The sequence below is a fragment of the Nothoprocta perdicaria genome, unplaced genomic scaffold (genome assembly GCF_003342845.1).
Source record: "Nothoprocta perdicaria isolate Ctin4 unplaced genomic scaffold, notPer1 scaffold_24, whole genome shotgun sequence".
Classification (NCBI taxonomy): domain Eukaryota; kingdom Metazoa; phylum Chordata; class Aves; order Tinamiformes; family Tinamidae; genus Nothoprocta; species Nothoprocta perdicaria.
This window is the reverse complement of record NW_020455466.1, coordinates 740,244-761,665: the sequence shown is the minus strand read 5'-3', so window position 1 is coordinate 761,665 and position 21,422 is coordinate 740,244. Positions and strand designations below refer to the sequence as shown.

The 21,422-nt window shown below is 41.2% G+C and overlaps 1 protein-coding gene across 3 annotated transcripts; it reads right to left on the bottom strand.

Annotated features, from left to right (window-relative positions):
- Window positions 1-10,029: 10,029 nt before the first annotated feature.
- RPP40 (ribonuclease P/MRP subunit p40) lies at window positions 10,030-21,270 on the bottom strand. 3 transcript variants are annotated; one of them, XM_026039748.1, is made up of 8 exons: window positions 21,137-21,270; window positions 20,320-20,464; window positions 18,331-18,399; window positions 16,903-16,998; window positions 15,812-15,937; window positions 11,898-12,096; window positions 11,467-11,601; window positions 10,030-10,378 (listed from the first exon to the last, which is right to left on the bottom strand). In XM_026039748.1, the coding sequence occupies exons 1-8, from the start codon at window positions 21,263-21,265 to the stop codon at window positions 10,180-10,182; spliced, it is 1,098 nt and encodes a 365-aa protein (XP_025895533.1). In that variant the 5' UTR covers window positions 21,266-21,270; the 3' UTR covers window positions 10,030-10,179. The 3 variants fall into 3 exon arrangements, with proteins under 3 accessions (XP_025895533.1, XP_025895534.1, XP_025895535.1); XM_026039749.1 differs by lacking the exon at window positions 21,137-21,270 and adding an exon at window positions 20,846-20,921; XM_026039750.1 differs by having other exon boundaries at window positions 10,335-10,404.
- Window positions 21,271-21,422: the final 152 nt, after the last annotated feature.

Here is a 21,422-nt window from a genome sequence, read left to right as displayed (position 1 = left end):
TGAAGTTCAATAAAAACTCCCGTTCTCAGAATCTGCACTTCTCTCTCTGAAAGAKAGAAGGGCTACACCCTTCATAGTAAAACTGACTGTAATAAATTCTAAACCAAAGATTTGATGAAACAGCRTAGGGTAAGGGAGTTAAACATTAGAAAAAGTGGGCTTGATATATCTGAAATCATTTTATACAGAGAGATATATTTATTTTTATATATACACATATACATATAACTCCACAAGAAGGTGGCTACTTATTTCTACTTCTAAATGGAAATACGGTTCATTGAAACATCTGACTCAGTCTCACTCCCCCCAGACCCTCAGAGTTACACAGAAGAGCTCAGTGCTGGCGAGAGGAGAGCAGCCCAGTGCCACTGTGACCAGACCCTTTAGCTAACGAGCTCATCTACAACGCTGCTTGCTCACAAAAGAGCTGCAYGTGCAGGTAGTTCAATAGAAATTTAGAAATACCTTTTGGAAGCATTTACTGAGGGGAGTTTTTTTTTCCTTCCTTGGCTTCATGCAAGGGCAAGAAGCCAACACAGTTTGCTAGAGTACTGATGAGCTTCTAGATTTCTGGGCAGCCTCTGCGATTCACAGGTCTTCTCTTGCAATAGGGCAAGATCTCATCATCTTGCATSACAGCTTACTGTGCATTTGGCACAGCAAGCTACTTGCTCATTAGGGTGAAAATATGTTTTGTAGTAAATTCAGGACACTGTGGAAGAACCTGGAAATTCCAGATATACCTGGAACTAGCCATGTTGGTATATTCTGTCCTCCTCTGTCCACCTGACTGCTACTTAGTTTGGGTGTAGAAGTGTATCAGAGACTYGAGTTTCCAAATATTGCATATTTTTGCTCATTACTATCTAAAAGACCTTCCAYCAAGGCAAAATTTCTCATGTGTGATGGATATGCTCCTTTCCCAGCTCAACCTGACCTGTACCTTACATGCAGCCCTGTTCAGTTGCTCACCACCAGCGATCTATCTAATCCTGGTAGGCRCCACCATTCTGATTTCTTCTCCCACTCAGACTCAACGTAACAGTCCTGTAGGCTGCATCCTGACAGGGAGATAAGGCTAATACACGAGCCAATGGGCCTCTGAACTGAAAGAATAAGTCAGTCATCTTATCCTATAAATACGCGGACAGCCCAAGAGCCCCTTGAGCTCTCCTGGCATGGCAGTGGGCTGCACACCAGGATCGCCCCTTGAGCAGGGACGCCTCTCAAGGTTACTCCWCGAGGCTGAGAGATGCCTTTCCACAGCAGATTTGTGGTAAGCRAACATAGCACACACTCTTTTGTAACTGTTCACAGAAACCCTTAGTCATTGACCAAGTCTGGGACTAGGACTGGCCAACGGGATCCTGGGGTGCATTAAGAAGAGYGTCTCCAGCAGGTCAAGGGAGGTGATCGTCCCCCTATACACAGCCCTGGTGAGGCCACATCTGGAGACTGTGTCCAGCTCCCCAGGACAAGAGGGATGTGGAGCTGCTGGAGAGAGTCCAGCGCAGGGCTACGAGGATGATCAGGAGCCTGGAACATCTGCCCTGTGAGCAAAGGCTGAGGGAGCTGGGTCTGTTCAGCCTGGAGAAGAGAAGGCTGAGGGGGGACCTGATCAGTGTCTATAAATACCTCAAGGGAGGCAGTGAGGAGGAGTGGGCGGCCTCTTTTCTGTGGTGGCCACTGACAGGACTAGAGGAAACAGCCATAAACTGAGGCACCAAAAGTTCCACAGGAACTTAAGAAAACACTTGACAGTGAGGGTGACAGAGCCCTGGCACAGGCTGCCCAGAGAGGCTGTGGAGTCTCCTTCTCTGGAGATGGTCCAAACCTGCTTGGATGGCGCCCTGTGCCCTGTGCTCTGGGTGACCCTGTGTGTGCAGCGGGGTTGGACTAGATGACCTCTGAGGTCCCTTCCAACCTTAAGCATTCTATGATTCTATGACCAGATCCAGCTGCACCCTGACTCCTCTCAGAAGGAGCCTGGAAAGCAAGGGGGTCCAATCTGAACCTTGTGACCCAACGGGARGGCATCCCAAGATAATCGCGTATTATCTTGACCCRCCATGAAGTAAATAAGTGACCTTGCCACAGAATCTCGGGAAATCATTGTCCATATTAATAAATCCTACTATTCTTTCATATGAGTGAAGTGCATTTTGTCACTCACCCACTCACCCCCGCCACCACTCATTCCGTGACATCATGCTTATTCTCAGTTCAAGATCAGTGTCCAGTTTGTTCTAGTTTCTTTAACCATCTTTGCTTTTTATTTGTTGAAATATTCAGAAGGAAAGAGCAGGACCACAGTCATTATATAGTAATAGCTGGTGTATATAGCCCCTTTTTAAAAAACCCGGGGTGTTTCTACTGTGCCCTCCTAATGTGAAAGGAAAAGAACCTATGATGTTTCGGACAAAGAGGCAGAGGAGAGGAACAGCTCTCAGTGCTGAAGCCTTGGTGTCGATGGCCACAGGGCTGCTCCTCCTGGAGGAGAGGCCAAGCGGCGCTGGCGTTTTCCGTGCCYGGCAGCGACTGCTGCCGCCTCCCGGCCTGGCCCTGGGGCTGCTGGTGGCGGCAGCGCCAGGCTGGGGGTCGCCCTCGAGCCACTGACAGGACCCCTGCCCCCTGCCCACCCACCACCCTGCCCCATGTCTCAGTTTCAGCACAGAGAAGCATTTTGGAGGCAATACCAGTAAAGCCAGGGCTATTTGCATCTTCTGAGGCAACCCAGTACTGGAGCAGGAAAAGAAAGAAGTCACTGCTTCAGACTAGGAAGTCCAGAAACAGTTTTGGATGGAACAGGCCTACCTTGTGCCAGGCTTGAAGGAAAACACTCTTCACAGCTCCTCTGCCCTGAGATCCACAGCACAGAGCCTGCAGATCAGGTCATGCATTGAAGGAGGAGGAGGAGGAGGGAGAGAAGGTCTGGATTTGAAAGCAGCTAATGCAGTTGAACCTTAACAGCAATTCCATTTTCAAGCCCCAGGGAAGAAGCACCAGCATAGCTTGTCATTCACAAAGGCCACAAATCTATAGAACAGCAGATTTTTCCACCAGTCACACAACATTAGTAAAGACTTCTCCAAGAGYGTGTGCTTTTTTATGCTCCAAGTCCCCACTTCCATAGGAGCTATGTAGAGAGATTCCCACAGCCTGCAGCACCTTGGGGACTTGACAGGAAGCTACAGGAATGCTGTGTTTTCTAAAAAGGCATTCACTTTTCTTCAAGGGATGGCAAGGCATAAAGAAGAAGGGTTCCCATACAGAATAAAATAAGTGAGGTTGGGTTGGAGGGCCTTTTGAAGTTCTATCTTAAAAATTTCCTTAAAAGTTTGTTCAATCCCTGCTGCACCTTGCCCCTCCAAATCTTTATGCGAGGCATGAAACTTTGACCTCACTCTCATTTAAGTTCTGTGATACGCTATAGGGAGTGGTGCTTGGGGAAGAGCAAAGGGAGAGTGGCAGGAAGCAGCTCAGGAAAAAGAAAGAAAAACCTCTCAGATTCTTTGAGGCACCAGGAGGCCAACTGAGGATCCTACTGATCTGGCAAAGTTCAAGGAGCTTCTATTAACTGGGATTCAAAACTTGGCTCCCAATACTCAGGTATTATCCCTCAAACAAAGCACTACCTGCTTAGCATCAACTTGTGCCTTGACCACAAAGCACTAACATGCTTATAATGAAAGCCACGATTATGAGCGTTTTGACAAAACAATACAGGGGAATTTAGCCATGTCTCTAGACTCAATTTCTAGGGAAGCCCTACAGCTATAAGGCTCAGCCTTCCCTCGGTGAGAAGAGGACAATGAATCTTGTTGCACAGTGACATAACCCAGGCAATTACAAGAGCCTCAGCCCTCAAAGCTGCATTCTGAGCATGACTGGAACATAAATAGATTAGCAACTGCTAAGCACTGCTCTCCTCCGGTTTTGCAAAGAATGTTCCCACTTTGCTTTTGTATTCTTTAATGATGCCCATCTATTCTTTTAACAAGAAAAGCCATTTAGCATTTTTATGAATATCCTAGACGCTTCCCGCTACCCTTAGCTCCCCTTCTTCTCCATTTTCTCCACTGCTGCTGACTAAATGGAGTCCTGTTTYCCAGCACAGTCTTGCCGTAAGCAGAGCCAGCCCCCCCACCGCTTCCTCCACCCACACCCTCTCCCAGACAGGCAGAGGCCTGACGGGACCCGCGCTGCCCTGGAGCCAGCGCTGAGCAGCAGCCTGTGGAGCAGAACGGACGTGCAGAGAGCTGATCGGGGTTATAACACTAATTCTGTGTACGCTGAATGACGACCTATAGCTCTCTGTTCCATTGACTGAGAAAGCGTCACAACAGCACAGAGCCACAAAGTCATTTGTACAAGGTCACCCAGCAACTTGTTAAATAGTATCTTGAGCCCTCATCTCTCAGTCCTTTAGCGCTGATTCCCTATTTAAAAGGATCAGTCATCATCTTTGTCTCCTCTCTCAAAACAAAAACCCCAAACACCAAAAACAATTCCTACAGATGTTCRAGGGGAGGAACCCCAATTCCATACAGCTCAGGCTGTGGGTCCACAATATTTGATATGAGGTCTAAGAGTTGCCCCATGCCAAAGAGCAGTACAAAAGGGATCGCAGTGAGACCTGGGACATCCGCCTGCATTTCTATCACATCGGTCAAAACTACGTGACACGGCATTTAGGATGACTATGGGAAGACAAGTGATACCCAAGCTGTCATAAAACTCACAAAAATGTTCTCACGTGTTTGAGTAAGTTTGTTTTTACATTTTGTTCTGACAACAGGAGCTCTGTAGTTGGGTTATCCAACCGAACAATAGGCTCAAGAACCACTTGCGCCTCCCCTGCAAAGGCAAGCTCTGATTTGCTTCAGTAAGAAAGAAACCTTGCTCCACGAAGCACCATAAATCTGGCTGGCCCAATGCCAGCACGGTCCCCAGCTCAGTGAGGCTGTTGTTCCAGTGTCAAACTCGGGAGCTGAACTACATGAATTTTGGAAAACTGCGCAGCGTTAACACGCCATTAACCTTCCTCACAGCCTTAAGGTATATTCTTTTAAAAGCACATGCTTGTATTTGGTAGTACTAAAGTAAGGTACAATGACCAAGATTAGAAATCCCCACCTTGAGGATAAATCAATAAACGTGATTTTTTTCACCTGCAACTGCATAATAAAAAATAATCCCCTTGTATCCTCTGCCATGCTAGTAAAATATGATGATTAAAATTTGGCTTGTTGGTATCTAGTGAACCTAGGCATCTGACCTGATATTGATAATATTATTATGAACTACATCTGAAAGCAGGTGAAGAGATGTTTAGAGCTCTAACAGGCAAAACAACATAAACCACTGCTTAGGATATTCTTCAATTGCCTACATAAAACATAAGCATGGTCAAATAACTAAAATCTTAATTGTTTTAATAAAGCTAGCTGTAAGAAACCTGGCATAGCCAAGGAACTCTGCTCTCTGGAAAGCCAAAAACGGTTAGTCTTGCTCTCCCTTTTTGTTCCTGTCTATGGCTGATTTAAAACAAATATAATGACTTGTAAAGAATTGCCTCAATTTACTAGATACTTCTGAAATTCTTAACAATATTCAGAAGATTACGTAATAACCCACTAATTGAATTACTCCTTGATTTTACCCTTTTCCATCGGTACGACTTGCAACACAGGCAGTTCYATCTCCATGTGAGGAAGAACTTCTTCATTGCGATGGTGACAGAGCCCTGGCACAGGCTGCCCAGGGGGGTCATGGAGTCTCCTTCTCTGGAGGTCTTCAAGACCCTCCTAGATGCCACCCTGTGCCCTGTGCTCTGGGTGTCCCTCCCTGAGCAAGAGGGTTGGACTAGACGATCTCTAGAGGTCCCTTCCAACCTCAACCATTCTGTGATTCTGTAATTCTGTGTAGAAAAATGATGAAAACATTTCAAGCATATTCCAGTATAGCTACCACAGAAAAAAATGGCAAATATTTAATTAGTGGCATAAGAGGACTATTATCTATGAACTAGAGCACTGGACTAACTATAATAAGGCWTCTTTCTAATCCCAGACCAAATACCAATTCCAATTTGCTATGTGGCTTATAGTTGATCGTGGAGGCAAATAATTCCTCTAAGCCATCATTCTCCTTTCTGTCCACTTTTCTTTTTTTTTTTTAAATAGCAGAAGGTGTCTCTATACATGTATAAAACCCCACACTAAGTCTACAGCCTTGAATGAGCAGTCCAGGTGCTAACTGCAATTAGAAGTAATATGAATAAAAGTAATATAATACCTGACCTATCTCAAGACTGATCAAAATCCTTGGTAGTTCTGAAACATTCTGAGAAACCTTCCAGCTAAGCCAGAAAGAAGCAGCCTACAGCAGGGCTAAATAAAAGCATGTAAATTATTGCAGACAAAGCCACTGTCGCCCATCTTTGATCAAACTCACTCCCACGGTTTCGATGCAATTCCTGGGCCAATGAACTATGAATCTGTTTTTGTTGACCTTTTTTTAGACATCTGACTTAGCATCTTGGCTGGCCTCTCCACAATGGATATTTCTTTGTAAACCACAGCATTCTACAGCCAAAACAAAGCTCATGCTTCTCCTGCCGTTAAGCTCTATCACCTCTCTTTTAAGTAGCTTTAGATCAGCACCCATTTTTGTTGCTTCTGCATTCCCCAGATTTAAGCCATGCCAAATCTCATCACTTTCTCTCTACCGCTGACTGCCACTGTCAGTCAGACAACCTTTGATGAATCTCCAAAGGTTCCTAACTCTGCATTTGCAAAGGCTCAATGAAAAAGCAAATACATCCTATTTAGCATGACTTTGCAAAACACACACTGTCCAACCATCTCAGTTTTTATCCACCCATTACCACCAGGAAACCTTGCTTTCTATTTGTTCCACAGCCCCTAGTTTYTAAATACACATAACCACCAACTGAAATATGGGACTGGAAGGAAGCACGTAGCTCATTCCAATAGCCCTCAGTAAAATTCCCTTTCCTCCCATCCCAGGAGGGCAAGGAAGGCACAACTCTGCAGAAGGGTAGACGTTAAAGCAGAGACTCCCGAGCAGTCTTACCACTCTATCCACATACCAGGCCAATAAAAATCTCTGCTCCTTGTGCAATCAGCCTGCTCCAGGCTGGAAGACACAGCAATGTCTTCTTATTCAAACTTTTGGGTCTCCTTCCCCTTATTAGATTAAACACTCCCTAGAGACCTAACTTCTTCATAAGCACTCAGTCCTTTCATCTCATGCAGCTGCTGTACAGCTGCTCTCCATTACATTTACAGATCTCAAGAACCCTTCACATTTTCTTGTCCTTCCCCACAAACAGGCAAAAACAGTGAGAACAGCAGCTGCCATCTATCACTCACGTGCAAAGCGTGCCTATGGCCTCATCTATCCTGCTTGATTCTTCCTCRAATTACTGCCCAGCTCCTCTATGCTCAGCCCTTTCCTCTATCCATTCTCCAGGGCACGCAGGCAATAACCTTCCAGCAAGAGACTAGCCTGGGGAGTCTCCTSAGGAGGACATGCATCCTTGTGTGCAGCACTGAGCTGTCCCTGTGGGCACCCAGCCACCTCTGCTGGGGTCACAGCGACGACGTGCAGGTGGCCAGTCCACCCACAGCAGGGCCCAGTAAGCACAGAGAGCCCTGCCTCCCGAGGGGCAGGCAAGCCCTAGGATCTGGCTAGGAAAGCAAGGAGGTGGCTAATGCAGCACACCCTCACAGAGTTTATAGACCAACAGCAGCGACTAGTAAAGAGGACAAGATTTTCAACGATAGTTCSTAAAGGCTTAAAGAAAACAAGTAAAACAAGAGCTAGCAAAAATACTCAGTAGCTCACACTTAAGCTACAGAATTCAGGGCTAGCATGSTATTTTCATCCCTTCTTTAGCTGCAAAATCCATCCGAACAACCACCTGAAGAAGACTAAGGAGCACAGGAAACTGTGTGCCCAAATGACTCTCTGCTACTACACCGAGCACTGAGAAGTATTTACACAGTCCTTCACTTAAATAAACAGGAGGGAGAAGAAATTCTTGGCCTATCTGCTSATATATCTATAGAAGACTCATCTCAATAGTCACAAGCCAAGGGAGGCCAAGAGAGCCAAAATAGCTGCTTCCGAATTTTCCTCTTTCCAGAGCCTTCTCAGTGAGGCTACTGCAGCGTATCCGCTCACACTTCTACAACAGCTACCTCATCAACTATCCTCAAGTGCTCTGCAACTGGATCCCTCTTAGAAAACTCGTTTCACCTGGTCATCCTGCAGTGTTTGAGAGCACAAGCAGCTGTGCTCCTGCTGGGACTATTGCGAAGCATATGCATAAAACTTYAGGCCTTTCTCTCAGCTAACATGGGAAATAACCCACTGATTAAAGATTTTTAGTTTTGGAAGGGTTTTTTTTTTTTTCCTTACAGCAATGTGCGTTACACTTTTCAATTGTGTGGGTGTACACATCATGGTGGTAAAACCTGCCATTTAAAAAAAATTCCACTTTTTCAGCACATTCAGTACAAGTAACGTTCCCATTGCTGCTTGAGGAAAAAAAGACTGTTCTATTAGAATATGCCAAAAAGATGACAACATTTGTTRGAGGAACAACAAACAGTTTACATTATCCAACTCTGCATGAAGATTTAGATTTTTAACTTTATTATTTTGCTGCAGGTTTAATTTCAAGGAAAATCCAAGCTTTTAAGTGGCTTCCTCATCAAGAGGAAAAAGGAAAATATGTCTGCTCACAAAAATCTCCTTTGTAAAAGCTGAAACGTGGCATAATCTCTCACCACTTTCAACGCAGACATTAGCCAGCAACTGAAGCAATTTGCACTGATGCAGGGTAATGAAACATACAGTAATGTGGGAGCTACCCTTGTTAAATATTTTTAGTCAAGGGTTAAGCCAAAATTTTTCCAATTCTTTTCCTCTGCTCAATTAATGATTGTGTATGTGACTGCAGATCTGCATGCGTGACGATATGGCACCTTCAGTAACCGATTAGAAATACAATGTCATGTAGTTTGAAAGACACAGCTTTGAAAAATAATATAATTATTTAGAAAATTGGTGGTTTGTCAGAATTGCATGTTTGTGAAACATAAGTGAATTTAAGCACAAGGTGCTTTCATGTTTACTAGGTGCATGACAAAACACTATCTGCTAAATCATGGAGAGTGATTCTCCTCACTTAACAGAAGCAGTAACTAAGTAACTAACTTCTTCCAAAGGGCACTTTCATTTTCTGTGCTGCTTATTTTGATGGTAAACTTTAATGATTCCTCTACAGCTGCTGCCTCACCTGAACTTCTGCTACTAATCTCTTCATCTACCAAGTGGACTGTTTCTAGTGCTGCACTGGGACTTTCATGATACGTACCCTTTCATGATACATACCCTCTCTACCAAATAGCTCCATCGATCTCAGCAGGAGTTAAACTGATTTCTTTAGAATTGCCTCTGCCCTTAGGAAGTCTTAGCTCCATGAGTTGCCCTGCAAGCAAGAATCACAAGCTGCTTTTAGAAGTAGAGATTTSGGGGATATGTGCCTGTGGTGCTTAAAAAGTGAGGAAAACTCCTTTATGCTATTGTTAAAAACAGTTTCTTCCTGGTAATAATGATCTACAAAAAGAAAACAGGTCAGTCGCCTTTGCTTTTTCCATGCTCCAGAGGTGCTCCACTTACTTTTACATACCTCCTCCTCTCTCCTGTAGGCTGAAATATCTTAAACATAACTTTGAAGTTTTTATGAATATTCAAAGCATCAAAACATTAAGTCAACAAATGARCTTTTCTCCAAGTATTTCAGTGAACAATCTGGGAACACTACTTTCAAATTCTATAATGACACCTGAATAAAAAGRAATACCACCTACATTCAACTCCTGAGAAGTTAAACTTGAAAAAAAAATCTTGGAGCTAAAACTACCATTTTTTATAGGATGCTATATGACCATTGAGAAACAAACAAACAAACCCCATTTATTTCATTGTAGGCCACTTTTAAGAAGCTATAAACAATGGGGAAAAAAAACACATATACATYCTCTTAAAACTTACTATCCAAGTATTTTTATAAAAAATATCTTATTATGCTTCTAAACAATAACATGRAATTATTAGAATGATTTGTCTGTAGACAGAGCTTCATGGTGGACAATCATCATTTGTTCCTACAGCCATCTGAAGCCAATAGTCCAGGTTTCTAAAAACAACAAAGTTGTACAAGTTTTCTCCTCCTTTGTGAAAACCATGTTCACTTTCCCTCCAGGAAACAGGGCTGTCTGCAAAGCCATGCACAGTTAAGGTCAGCCAATGTGCCAGTTTGGGTTCATCAAAATAGCAGCTGCAAGACAGAAAACAAGTTAATAACTGTAACAGAATAAAGAGTATGTTCAACAAAGTAGAAAATCCAAGACACTGGCACCTAGTGAAAATCTTTAATTAAAGGAGTTAGATTTAAGCCGTGAAAGATGCCTACTAAAGGCATTATGTACTTTATATTTTTGGCTACCAGAGCATCTAGCATCCAAGAACTTTGAACTACAGTATTTTTAAATACAGTTGAAAAGGCAATGCTGTTCAACAGATGCTCCAGGATTAACAGAGAGTAAGAATATTTGTAAAGCTAAAGTACTACCTGGCCTATCTACTTTAAATTATTTTACAGTGCTCTAGTACATAACAAATAAATTGAAAAGAAAATATTCTACCAGGAGATATTAGGAAAGGAAGCACAATTGACTCTAGCTGCAATACTGCTAATACTTTTTGACAGGTAAAACCACAAGTTTTAGCTTCCTTACACAGAGCCAGGAGCTTCCACAATTTTCTGTCTGTGGAGTAGTACGAATGTACAACATAGGTAGATATCACTATGATCTACAACACACCAGTAACATGTAGTTTGATAATAATTTGGTACTAAGATACGGGGCATTGAATAGTGATCAACAAGGTTATACCACTTGACACACACACAAAATACCATTATAAATCATCAGACCACCGCAATAACCACGTAAAATGCTTTTTGATACCATGAAGAATTCTGATCATATTGCTCATCTACAGTTAAAAGTGTAAATCAAGTGGTTTTCCGAGTGCCTGACTTTCACAGACAATGGAAATTTGAAAGCCATATGAGCGCAGTGAAGCCACTGGTTCTCAGAAATTAAGATAAAAGGAAAGTCACTATTCGAATACAGGGCAGGCATTCTCAAATTTGATGTACCCAAAATTATTTATTTCTTTTCATACCATTGCTAAGCTTTTTTTTGTTTCCTAAATAAAAAGTGTCATTGTTTTGTGTATTTATTTTGTTACTTACCTCCAACAGCACTACTGAAAACTATCCGCTTGAAAGCAATTCTGAGAAGTAAAGACTTTATAAAGAGTATAAATTTTAAAATCATATACTTCATCAAACCTTACCAAAGTTTCTCCAATAACTGAATTATCGTCTCAGGAATTATGAACCCTGTGATTGTGCACAAAAAAGCTTGTTCCGCTGTTGTGCTGGGCTGAGGACAGCAGTAGGTTGATACAAAATTAGAGGATTTGTTGTCTCTGGAAAAAATAAATACAAATAAAGCTGAAATTAACATACTTAGGGTTTTCTACAGAAAAGTCTTCCTAACACTATCTAGTACTAAACAATGTTATCTGTGTATATCATCTAAATTAATATCTAAGCAATTCAGATGTCATGAGTATCTCCAAAAGTGTAGATAATTCAAGACTATTAAATAAGCATGTAAGTGCTTCTGAGGCAYCCCACTTACAGAAATATGCCTTTTCTTACTTAAAAAAATGGCTTTCCTTACTTAGATTATATTTAAGATCAAACAAATTCAGCTACTTACAAGCTAACTTGATTCAGGACAGCCCCTAACCATTCGAACAGTTCCTCTGCACTGCAGGACTCTTCTGGCTTTCCTTGTAGTTCGTTGCTTTGTAACACTGGACACTGCAAGTCTCGCAATGTGCTGAATGTTATTTTTGGCTTCAGAGACCGTATTTGGTTTTGGGGAAAGTATGACATCAATGTTGATCCCTCTGCACCTTAACAACACAACACCACAAAGAGCTGTTACAAAACTACAGAACAAAGAGGGCACTGAATACACGAGACATTTATATGGGCATGTATTATGAAAATAGAGTGCAGYGTTAAACTGCAAGCCTGTTTACATTCCATTATCTCTATTTTGCAAAAGCCATAGAATTGTCATTTTCCTTATTTTCCTGGATGTGAGAATTAAGAAGCAAGGTCAAGATCCAAACAGTCAGTATACATCTCAGTTAAAGTCCTATTTAACTAGTATGCACAGAAGCAGATCCATCAATTGAAACCTGAAGCAATTTAACTGGGCGAGCTAAAACAAATAAACAAACAACAACAACAAAAAACTGCTTATAAAAAGGAATTCAGTGTTTCTGATGAAATAGCACATGAAAAGAAAACTACTTGCCTGTTAGTTTCTCCCCAGAAAGAGCAGTCCGCATATAACACTCCTAACAGGACCATGCATATGCTCAAATAATCTGTGTCTTAGCCATGTCCACACGCACCTTCCCTCCCTGTTCTCCTCATTCCAGCCTCAGTGCTGCTGCTGGAAGAGGGTGACAGATGCCTCACACCATCACCTCCAGTCTAGCAGCTCAAGAAACTCCTCATGTGCTTCAGCTTTAAGTAGTATATTTAAATTCAAATAGAGAGCAGTAAGTTAAAATGAACTGAAGACAAAAAGCTTCTCCTTCCAAAGCACTCGGGTATCTGGAAAGATCCCAGGATCACTAGCTCAGTAAAAACTGCCTTCTAGAGGCAMATCTAGAAGCATAAGCAATTCTGATAGAACCACTGCTGGCAGCCCAGCAGGTCTCAGCAAAACAGTTGATAACGTCACTGAATTTCTCCTGCAATGTGCCTTCATGAGCACAGGATGTTTTCCTTTTCATCATCTAATATTAAGTAGCAGATCAAGTCACTGGATCTCCTAGTTTTCTCAGGTGAGGACAAGAACATGTAAAAATCACTCTGAAGCATCTTATCCCTAAAATCACCTAAAGACTGTATATTTATACTCAAGTGTGACAGGAAACTTCAATTTAGGAAGGAATGGCAGAAAAAAAATCTGGACTTGCATTAAATCCTGAAATCATCTTCATCTTCAGATAAGGTATATTTGGAAGGCAATATTACCTCAGAAAAATATCCAACTAGCCTTCAAGACTATAAACTCTCCTACTCACCTTGTTGAGGTGTCTACTGTCCCAGGGCAAACATCTTGCAAATTAAGAGACATTAACCAAAAAACCTTTTTGAAGCAATAAGGTAACTAATGTAAAATGGATTCTCCTAGATTTGATACTCCAGATAACGTATTACATTTTCTCCAAAAATACAACAGCTCTCTACCAAGAAATAGCTCCTTACTCATGAGAAGCCTAAAGTCCAAAAAAGAATTCAACTTATCACTGTAAAGGCAGGTTTGAACAAATTAAATTCAAGAATAGATAGAATAACTGCAGGATACAATATCCAGAGCACACTACCAAGAGTTATGAACTGCCTAAATTTCCAATTCCATTAGCCACACTGTCCTCCATGGAGGATCATTTGGGGGAACAGGAAAAGAAAGGCTGAGCTGTCCCTATCTAATCRTCCTTCAGAAAAGGCTGTTGAGTCATAGAAGGGTGCAGGGAAAAGATGCAGCTACTGCATCTTTTGGTTTTTGTTTCCAAGTCTGAAAACTCCTAAAACAAGTGATCAACAGACTGCTTCCTATAGGCATTTGGTATACAAAACAGGCTCATCAGAGGTATAACATTTCCTAAGAATTCTTAGTCAAATATAAAAATTTATATTTAAACAACCYATCTCCATTGCAAATGGACCTCAGCAACAGGCTTCAGGAAATCCCAAAGGTTACAGCCGAGACTTTAGAACAACAATTCCTCTAGTGGCACARCTTCCCCTGTCAGTAACAACCAGGCACACCAGTTGTTAAGGTTTTCTTGTAGGTCAGTGACTCTCAGCAAATAAACATTTAAAATTCTCATAGAAATTATAGCAAAAAGAAAAGGTTGTTTCCAATCTGTCATTAGAGACATGAGACATTTCATGTTCCCCTTTTCTGTTTCTCTCAGCACCAGAACCACAAAGCAAAAAATAAATAAAGAAAAGGATATGAAAACAGACAACCTTACTTTTGGAAAATGGCACTGAATGTTTATAGATTTGCAGCAGAGCAGGACACGGCAAAAAAACATCCGTTATCAGCACAAAGACAGCAAGCAGAACATTCACGGGGGATGAAGATTCTTTGCAGAAAATACGATCCCCCTTCCAGCAAAATCTACAGGATGCCTCATCCCTATTAATAAAACCTGTAAAGATTTTATTTTCAGCAGTAGTAAAGAACCAAGAGTCTTTCATTGCCATGAGCACTAGATTCTGTCTCAAAAAAAGCAATCAGATTTAACTCCATATTCAGGAGGTGACTGAATTGTAGCTGTTTGCACAATAAACAAACAAACAAACAAACAAAAAACCCCTATTCTTCCAGAATACTGCCATACTGCAGGAACAAACGTAAGAAGCACATGAGCCCTCGAAGCATTTTGCTTTCTGCTCCGGGTCAACAAATCTAAGTAAGCTGAGCCTTCAGATCTCTGCTACCTTGGTTAAATTTATGTTGCCATTTATGGTAGCAAGAGTGTTTACCCTTTTACCCTTTCCTGAAGAGCAAAACAAGAGTGGGAAATGTAAGCCTTTAAAATTATTCTGCATCACACAAAGGGAAGAATGCTTAAAAAATACTTAAAAAGAATAAGGGTGAGAGAAACATGAAGGGCTCAAATAAAACGTGGGACAGCAGTAAGGAAGGAGCCCTCAATTTCTCAAACAGTAACTCTCAGACTTAGGCATCTCTCAAACATCTGTCGCCACTACAGCAGACATTTCCTAGGGTACTCTAGACTCAAAGCACAACCACACTAAAAGCTGCACTGCTCTGATGAACAAATACATGTTGTTCTGTGKCAACTCTTACAGTTTCTGTCAGTGCCATGCAAATGCTAAATATTCCATGATACTGCCTGTTCTGACACTGAGGATTTTGGAAAATTACCTCCATAAGAAAAACAATCTGTAAATCCATCAAAAAAAGAAAAAATATATAATTGGCAAATAGCACATACATGAACACTAGAAAGATAATTTGACATGATACAATTTCATATAGCAAGATATTCTCACTCTGCTCCAGCCTCAACCAAGTGCTTGAGAATAAAATGAATAGAGGATGCTGACGCATCAGTAGACACAGCACCTGCCAGAAACAGGAGCCCTGCACATGTCCTAAGCCACTGCCCAAGCATAAAGCTCTCCATCCCAAGTACTTTGGCAACACAACACCAAATATGCATTAATAAAGCTTACAAAATTGCACGCTAATAATAATTACACGTAGCCCAGATATATGAAGAAAATGCAGTGCAATTAGGCCAGAAAGTCTGTCCCTACAGGAAAGGCAGGAAAAGCAAGTAACTGGTATAACCCCCTGGAATCACCATTGCCTTCCTGATTTGAAACGTCTATACAATAAGTTATATACACAAAACAAGAGGCCAAGAGCTCATCCAAACGAGCTTTAATCTGATTTTCTCTTCACTAAAAACACATTTTGACTATCATCAGCAAATGAAAAKTAAGCTAGAAATATTTAGATTTCAGAGACAGTTACATTTTAGATTTCCTTTTAGTTCTTATTACCTGTATTATACCAAGCCAGTAGGAAGTCAAATTTTAAAGGTTTCTTTTCTTTCAAGGCCCAAAGTACCCTCTTATTTTTCTTACTATCAGGATGAAAGCTTGAATCCGTCAAGTCAATAGTTATAACTGCAAAATAAAGAAAAGCTAGTTTTATTCAATGAAAATCAATTCTAATATTAAATGCCATAAGAATTAAACAAATTTTAAAAAGGAAAAAAAATCCTTTTGACATGTACAGCATCTTTACCAAGTATTTAATTTAAAAGCCATGCATAYGGCTACAACACTGTGTCAACAGGTTCTTTGTATCATTTTGTTGCCAGCTAAAAGTTGCATTTATTTTCCACATAGAAATTGCATCATTCATTTTATGTGACCAACTGAACAATAAAATATCTTGCTAAGCCACAATTATTTTTGTRCATAAGTTTCCTCTTCAAAATCTAATCTACTATTACTTCCAGAATAGCRGAGGTTCTCATCTGTTTGAAATGGCAAAGTCAGTGTTCATTTGTTTCTTTTAATTACCTAGAAAAAAAACAAAACAAACAAAAACCCACCATACTCAGTCTCAGTATCTGCTAAAAAATATTTTCCCCTCAGTACACAGCATATTAAGGCTACCATTTTAAGTGTAATAAAATGTAATAAATGTAATAAAATTCTCTCTCTCAGAAATGGAATCTTGAATGAGCTTCTTTCCTGACTTTTTGTGGAGTGCACAAGTTATAATCTTTGTCTTAATTTGGTTAGTATTTTCTCATTAAAATCAAAAGGTAAATATACTGCATTCAGTATACAAAAATTGTTGACTCCTGCATCACTTCAGTATAAACAATAATTCTTGGAAAAACAAGAAAAACAAAAAATAAAAGTTTTATAGTGCTACCCGTAAGATCACACACTCATTTCCTCACAGCTGCTTTATTATTTTAAAAATTCGTATTTTTTTGTCACACAGACCTTGTATGCACATCTGGAACAACGCCACCTACAAAATAATCAATTTTAACTATGGCTAGTTTGACATCCTAATCAGCTGCTTCACAGACAGATCTGCAATAAGTGCTGTTAACATAAACACTACTTACTATATCTCATTACTTTTTTCCCAGAATATTGAGAAGGGCGGCCTTGCAGTCCAAGTTCTTCGTAAGTATCTTTATCCACTGAGAGAATTAGTTTTCCTACAAACAAAACAAGGCTTAATATAAATAATCTCCAACACAGCTCCCTTTCAAATCTTCTGAGAACCTTATATTTAACACAATGTTAGTTTGGGATCATGAGATATTACCAGTGTAATCCAAAATATTCTAGTTCCAGTTAAATGGATTACCAGATTAACCCTTAAAAAAGCCAAAATTCCATTTTTTTTTGCTATCAAACATATCTTATGAACAAGTACAATATTAACCATTCTTTACATTTCTATCTTATTTATATTGCCCRAATCCTTCCTCCACTTGTCGTCTAGCATTTGCTATATCATTTGTTGAACACTAGATTAAACTAGGGCCTGATGTGGTAAACATCCATGCACACACTGCACAGCCACATATAAAAAAGAGTAACTCCAGCAACCCCAGTGGGACTGCTCACATGAGTTAAGATAAAAATTTGCTTATTGTGCTGGAGTATATCTGCTTATTACTAATTCCATGTCCAGGTTCACGAACCTAACCTCTGTACAGAATTTCCACACAGCCTTCTGAATACAAGCAATGGTAAAACAGACAATATAAACAAATAATTCGAGAGGGCAGCATTGCCAGAAATTCTAACACTAGCACATACTAAGTATGTATATTTTGTAAGAATTAAATCATACAAATTCAATCACTATTAAGTTTCCATGCTGCTAGGCCTATGCAAATACAGCACACATAGGGCTTCCTTCTCTGAAGGATCTGTATTTACTGATGTGGTGATTAATGCCTGTTACTTTGAGAGTTTAGACTACAGTGCTAATAAAACAATGCATGTACCTATTATATTTGATAAAGAAGCTCCAAAATAGCTCCATTATTTTATTTGCATGAAAAATTTTACCTGAAAAGTATTTAGAAAAATCACAGAATGTTTTGTTATAAAACTGTAATGGAAATGCAATAGAGCATTTTAATACACTTCTTAAATAGTGAAAAAATGAATAGTTAACGAAAATTCCTAAACTGAGCTGACATTATTAAAAGATATGCTCTCTTTCTGAACGAACTCTCTAGCTAAGATCAGCAGGAAATAGTAGCTGGAAAGAGCTGGAACAAAAATATTTTTCTGTAGCATTTGTAATGACAGTTCAGGCACTGATGACCCAAGTCTAAATGAAACTATTTTTTTACTTATCTTTCTACAAAATAAAATAGCACTGTGAATCAAGCAATAAGTTAAAACAAAATATACAAGCACATTTTAATAAAATGGGGAGGTATTATACTTTCCCTTCATCATTCCCAACAAAAAAAAAGACTATAATCAAGATATACACTTTATTAAAACAAAACAAAACACAATCATACCACTTGGTAGCAGCGCTGCAGTATTATCTTGATCAATTCTTGTGTTATAGGTAAGTGCATAGCATGAACCTTTAATAAAGAAAAACAAACTGAGATTACACAGTCTCAAGAGACAATGTGAGACTCACCTCAAAGTAACAGTCTGCTAAATACGACTTGAATTGCTCTTAAGCCCTGTATTTTAATTAAAAAGGTTTATTCTACCTTCTTAAACACAAAGACGTTTTGTTATTATCTTTATAAACCTTATATATCTGGCACTGTTTAAAAGGACTTGTAACATAGGAAACAGAAACAATAAATCCCAAACACAAAACACTATTTCCATCTTTGACCTTTTCTATTTTGCAGCTGGGGGGGGAGGGGGAGGGTGAAGCTTTTTCTACATACTTTTCAGGAAAAAAAGAAAAAAATACTCATAATACTTATACATTTTGTAATAGTATATGCACAACCAATTTCCTACTCAAAAAATCAAGAGCCAAACCCTTTAAACTTAGCATAGAAATGGGGCATTCGCTTCCATAAAATTACTAGCATAAAACCTATTAATGAGACTAAACAGGAAACCTAGTCCTACATGTAGCAAGTATTATCTCTTATTCTCCTGTCTCTCTCATATGCTCTCTTATCTCTCTTTTCCTTTGAAGCTTTTTGTTCTCTGACAGTCATCTGATGGGACCAACATTATCTTCAGATAAATAAGTGGGCCCTATCTGGAAAGAGTTTGTTGCATTCAATAAAGGTAAGCTGGCTAGGCAAAGGCTGCATCTTTTCTCACATCCACTTTGCTCTCATTGTTCCAGGAGACCCACGACGACTCCATTAGCAACAAAAGCAAGGTTATGTTTTCTCTTGCAAGGGAAGCCCAGGCTTTGCCAGCTGTGAAACACAACTCTGAGTTGAATTACAAGGGATGAGAAGTGCAGAAATGAGCTGATTTTTGCAGGAATCTACATAAAGATGGGAAGAGGAAGGTAAATAATTGAGAGGATAGATAGAAATACTTTTGACAGCTGGCTTGGAGAATTAAGATGCTACATGAGGTTAAGTTACCAGCCAGTTAGAGCTAGCTTTATGGGAACTAGAGATTACAGAATCACAGAATATTCAAGGTTGGAAGGGACCTCTAGAGCTCATCCAGTCCAACCCTCCTGCTCCAGCAGGGACACCCAGAGCACGGGGCACARGGCGGCATCCAGGCAGGTTTGGAAGAYCTCCAGAGAAGGAGACTCCACAGCCTCCCTGGGCAGCCTGTGCCAGGGCTCTGTCACCCTCACAGGAAAGAAGTTCCTCCTCACCTGGAGATGGAACTTCCTGTGCTTCAGCTTATGGCCATTACCCCTCGTCCTATCGCTGGCYACCAGTGAAAACAGCCTGTCCCCTTCCTCCCTGYATTCTCCCTTCCTGAACTTATACACATTAATCAGATCCCCTCTCAGCCTTCTCTTCTCCAGAAGAGCCCAGGCCCAACTCACTCAGTCTCTCCTCGTACGAGAGATGTTCCATTCTCTTAATCATCCTRGYTGCYCTTCTCTGGACCCTCTCGAGAAGCTCCACATCCCTCTTATACTGGGGAGCCCAGAACTGCACACAGTACTCCAGGATGCAGTATTTTTTCAGTAAGAATGCAATAAATTATAATATTAGCTATAATATTAGAGAACAGTGGGTCTGAAAGCTGTTCCTTTCRGGGATACACATTAAGCATGACAGGGAAACTGCAGAAAAGGGATCTCAAGCTACATCCGAAAAGAAAATGGGGATGGGGAGAAAGAGGGAGAATGGGCGGAACAATTACAGAAGGGCCCCTCAGATATAAAAAATGCTGACACACCACAAAGCAGAAAAAAATAGATAAGGAAATGAATGTAGAATTTTGTCAGTACTACTTCCCTTCCTTTAAAAAACTTCTTAGACTATATAATTACTGAATTTTACTATGCTATGAAACATATATAATACTGGATGTTCTCATGAGCTCCTTACCTTTCTTCACAAAGTTATCAATGAATTCATGAGCGACCAACTCATGAAGAGGTAAGTTCCTCACCACGTAGTACTCCCCAACATCTGCAATTGTGCTTTTCAGCACTTCAGGTAACATGCCACATTCSGGGATCAAAAATGACACCTATTAAGAACATATTGGTAATATTAATCACATCCTAAAAAATGTTCCTGGGGGAAACAGAGAAATCTCTTTTTGGGGAGATTAACATACTACATCAAGATGAAATGAAAATGTCATTTCCTTCAAAATTTAACAACTTGCACAAATCCTCCATRTACAGATTTTTTTGTTGTTGTTGTTTTTGCATTTTATATGCTACGGGTTAGCATTAATAAACGAGATAACTTTACAGAACATGACTTAAGATGTTGTTTCGCGTCATGACAAAGCTAGCCCAGCAGTCCAGSGCAAACGAGCTTACTAGCCAGGTGGGTACCAAGAATCCCAACCAGCAGATGTAGTACCAGGGCAAAAGTCTTCCCTGCCCCACAAAACACACACCAAGATTTTTCTGGAGATCACCAAGCCAATATGGCCTAAAAAGTGCATTTTAAAACCCCAAACTTTTTTTTAATTGTCTTCTCTTTCTCCCTGCAGCCGGGTGCAGGCCGCTCCCGAGGAGGACGGGAACGGGTAGCCCATCTGTCACCCAGGCCGCCCCTAGGCTCCCCCGCACGAGCCCGAGGGCGGGTCACCCCCTCCCCCGCCGCGCCGCGCCGCCCCGACCAACGGGCGCCCCGCGGCCGTTACCCGCCASGCGGGGGCGGGGCGGAGCTGCGCACGCGCACTCACGCGGCAGTTGTAGGCGTGGTCCCGCACGTGGGCCGCGTGGCGCGAGTGCGCGTGCCGCGCGTGGCTCTTCTCGCACACGAGCAGGTGCCGCGGCGTCTGGTGGAGCCGCCGCAGCAGCAGCGACGACATCTTCCCTCTTCTTCCTCCTCCTCCTGCTGCTGCTGCTCCGCGCGCCGCGGGAGCGGCGGCCCAGGCGGGGTGGGGGAGGGTAGCTACGGGCGACGTCCCCCGCCTCGCGCAGGGGAGCGCGCGGGAGGCGGGGCCGGGCCGTGAGCTCACGTCCGCC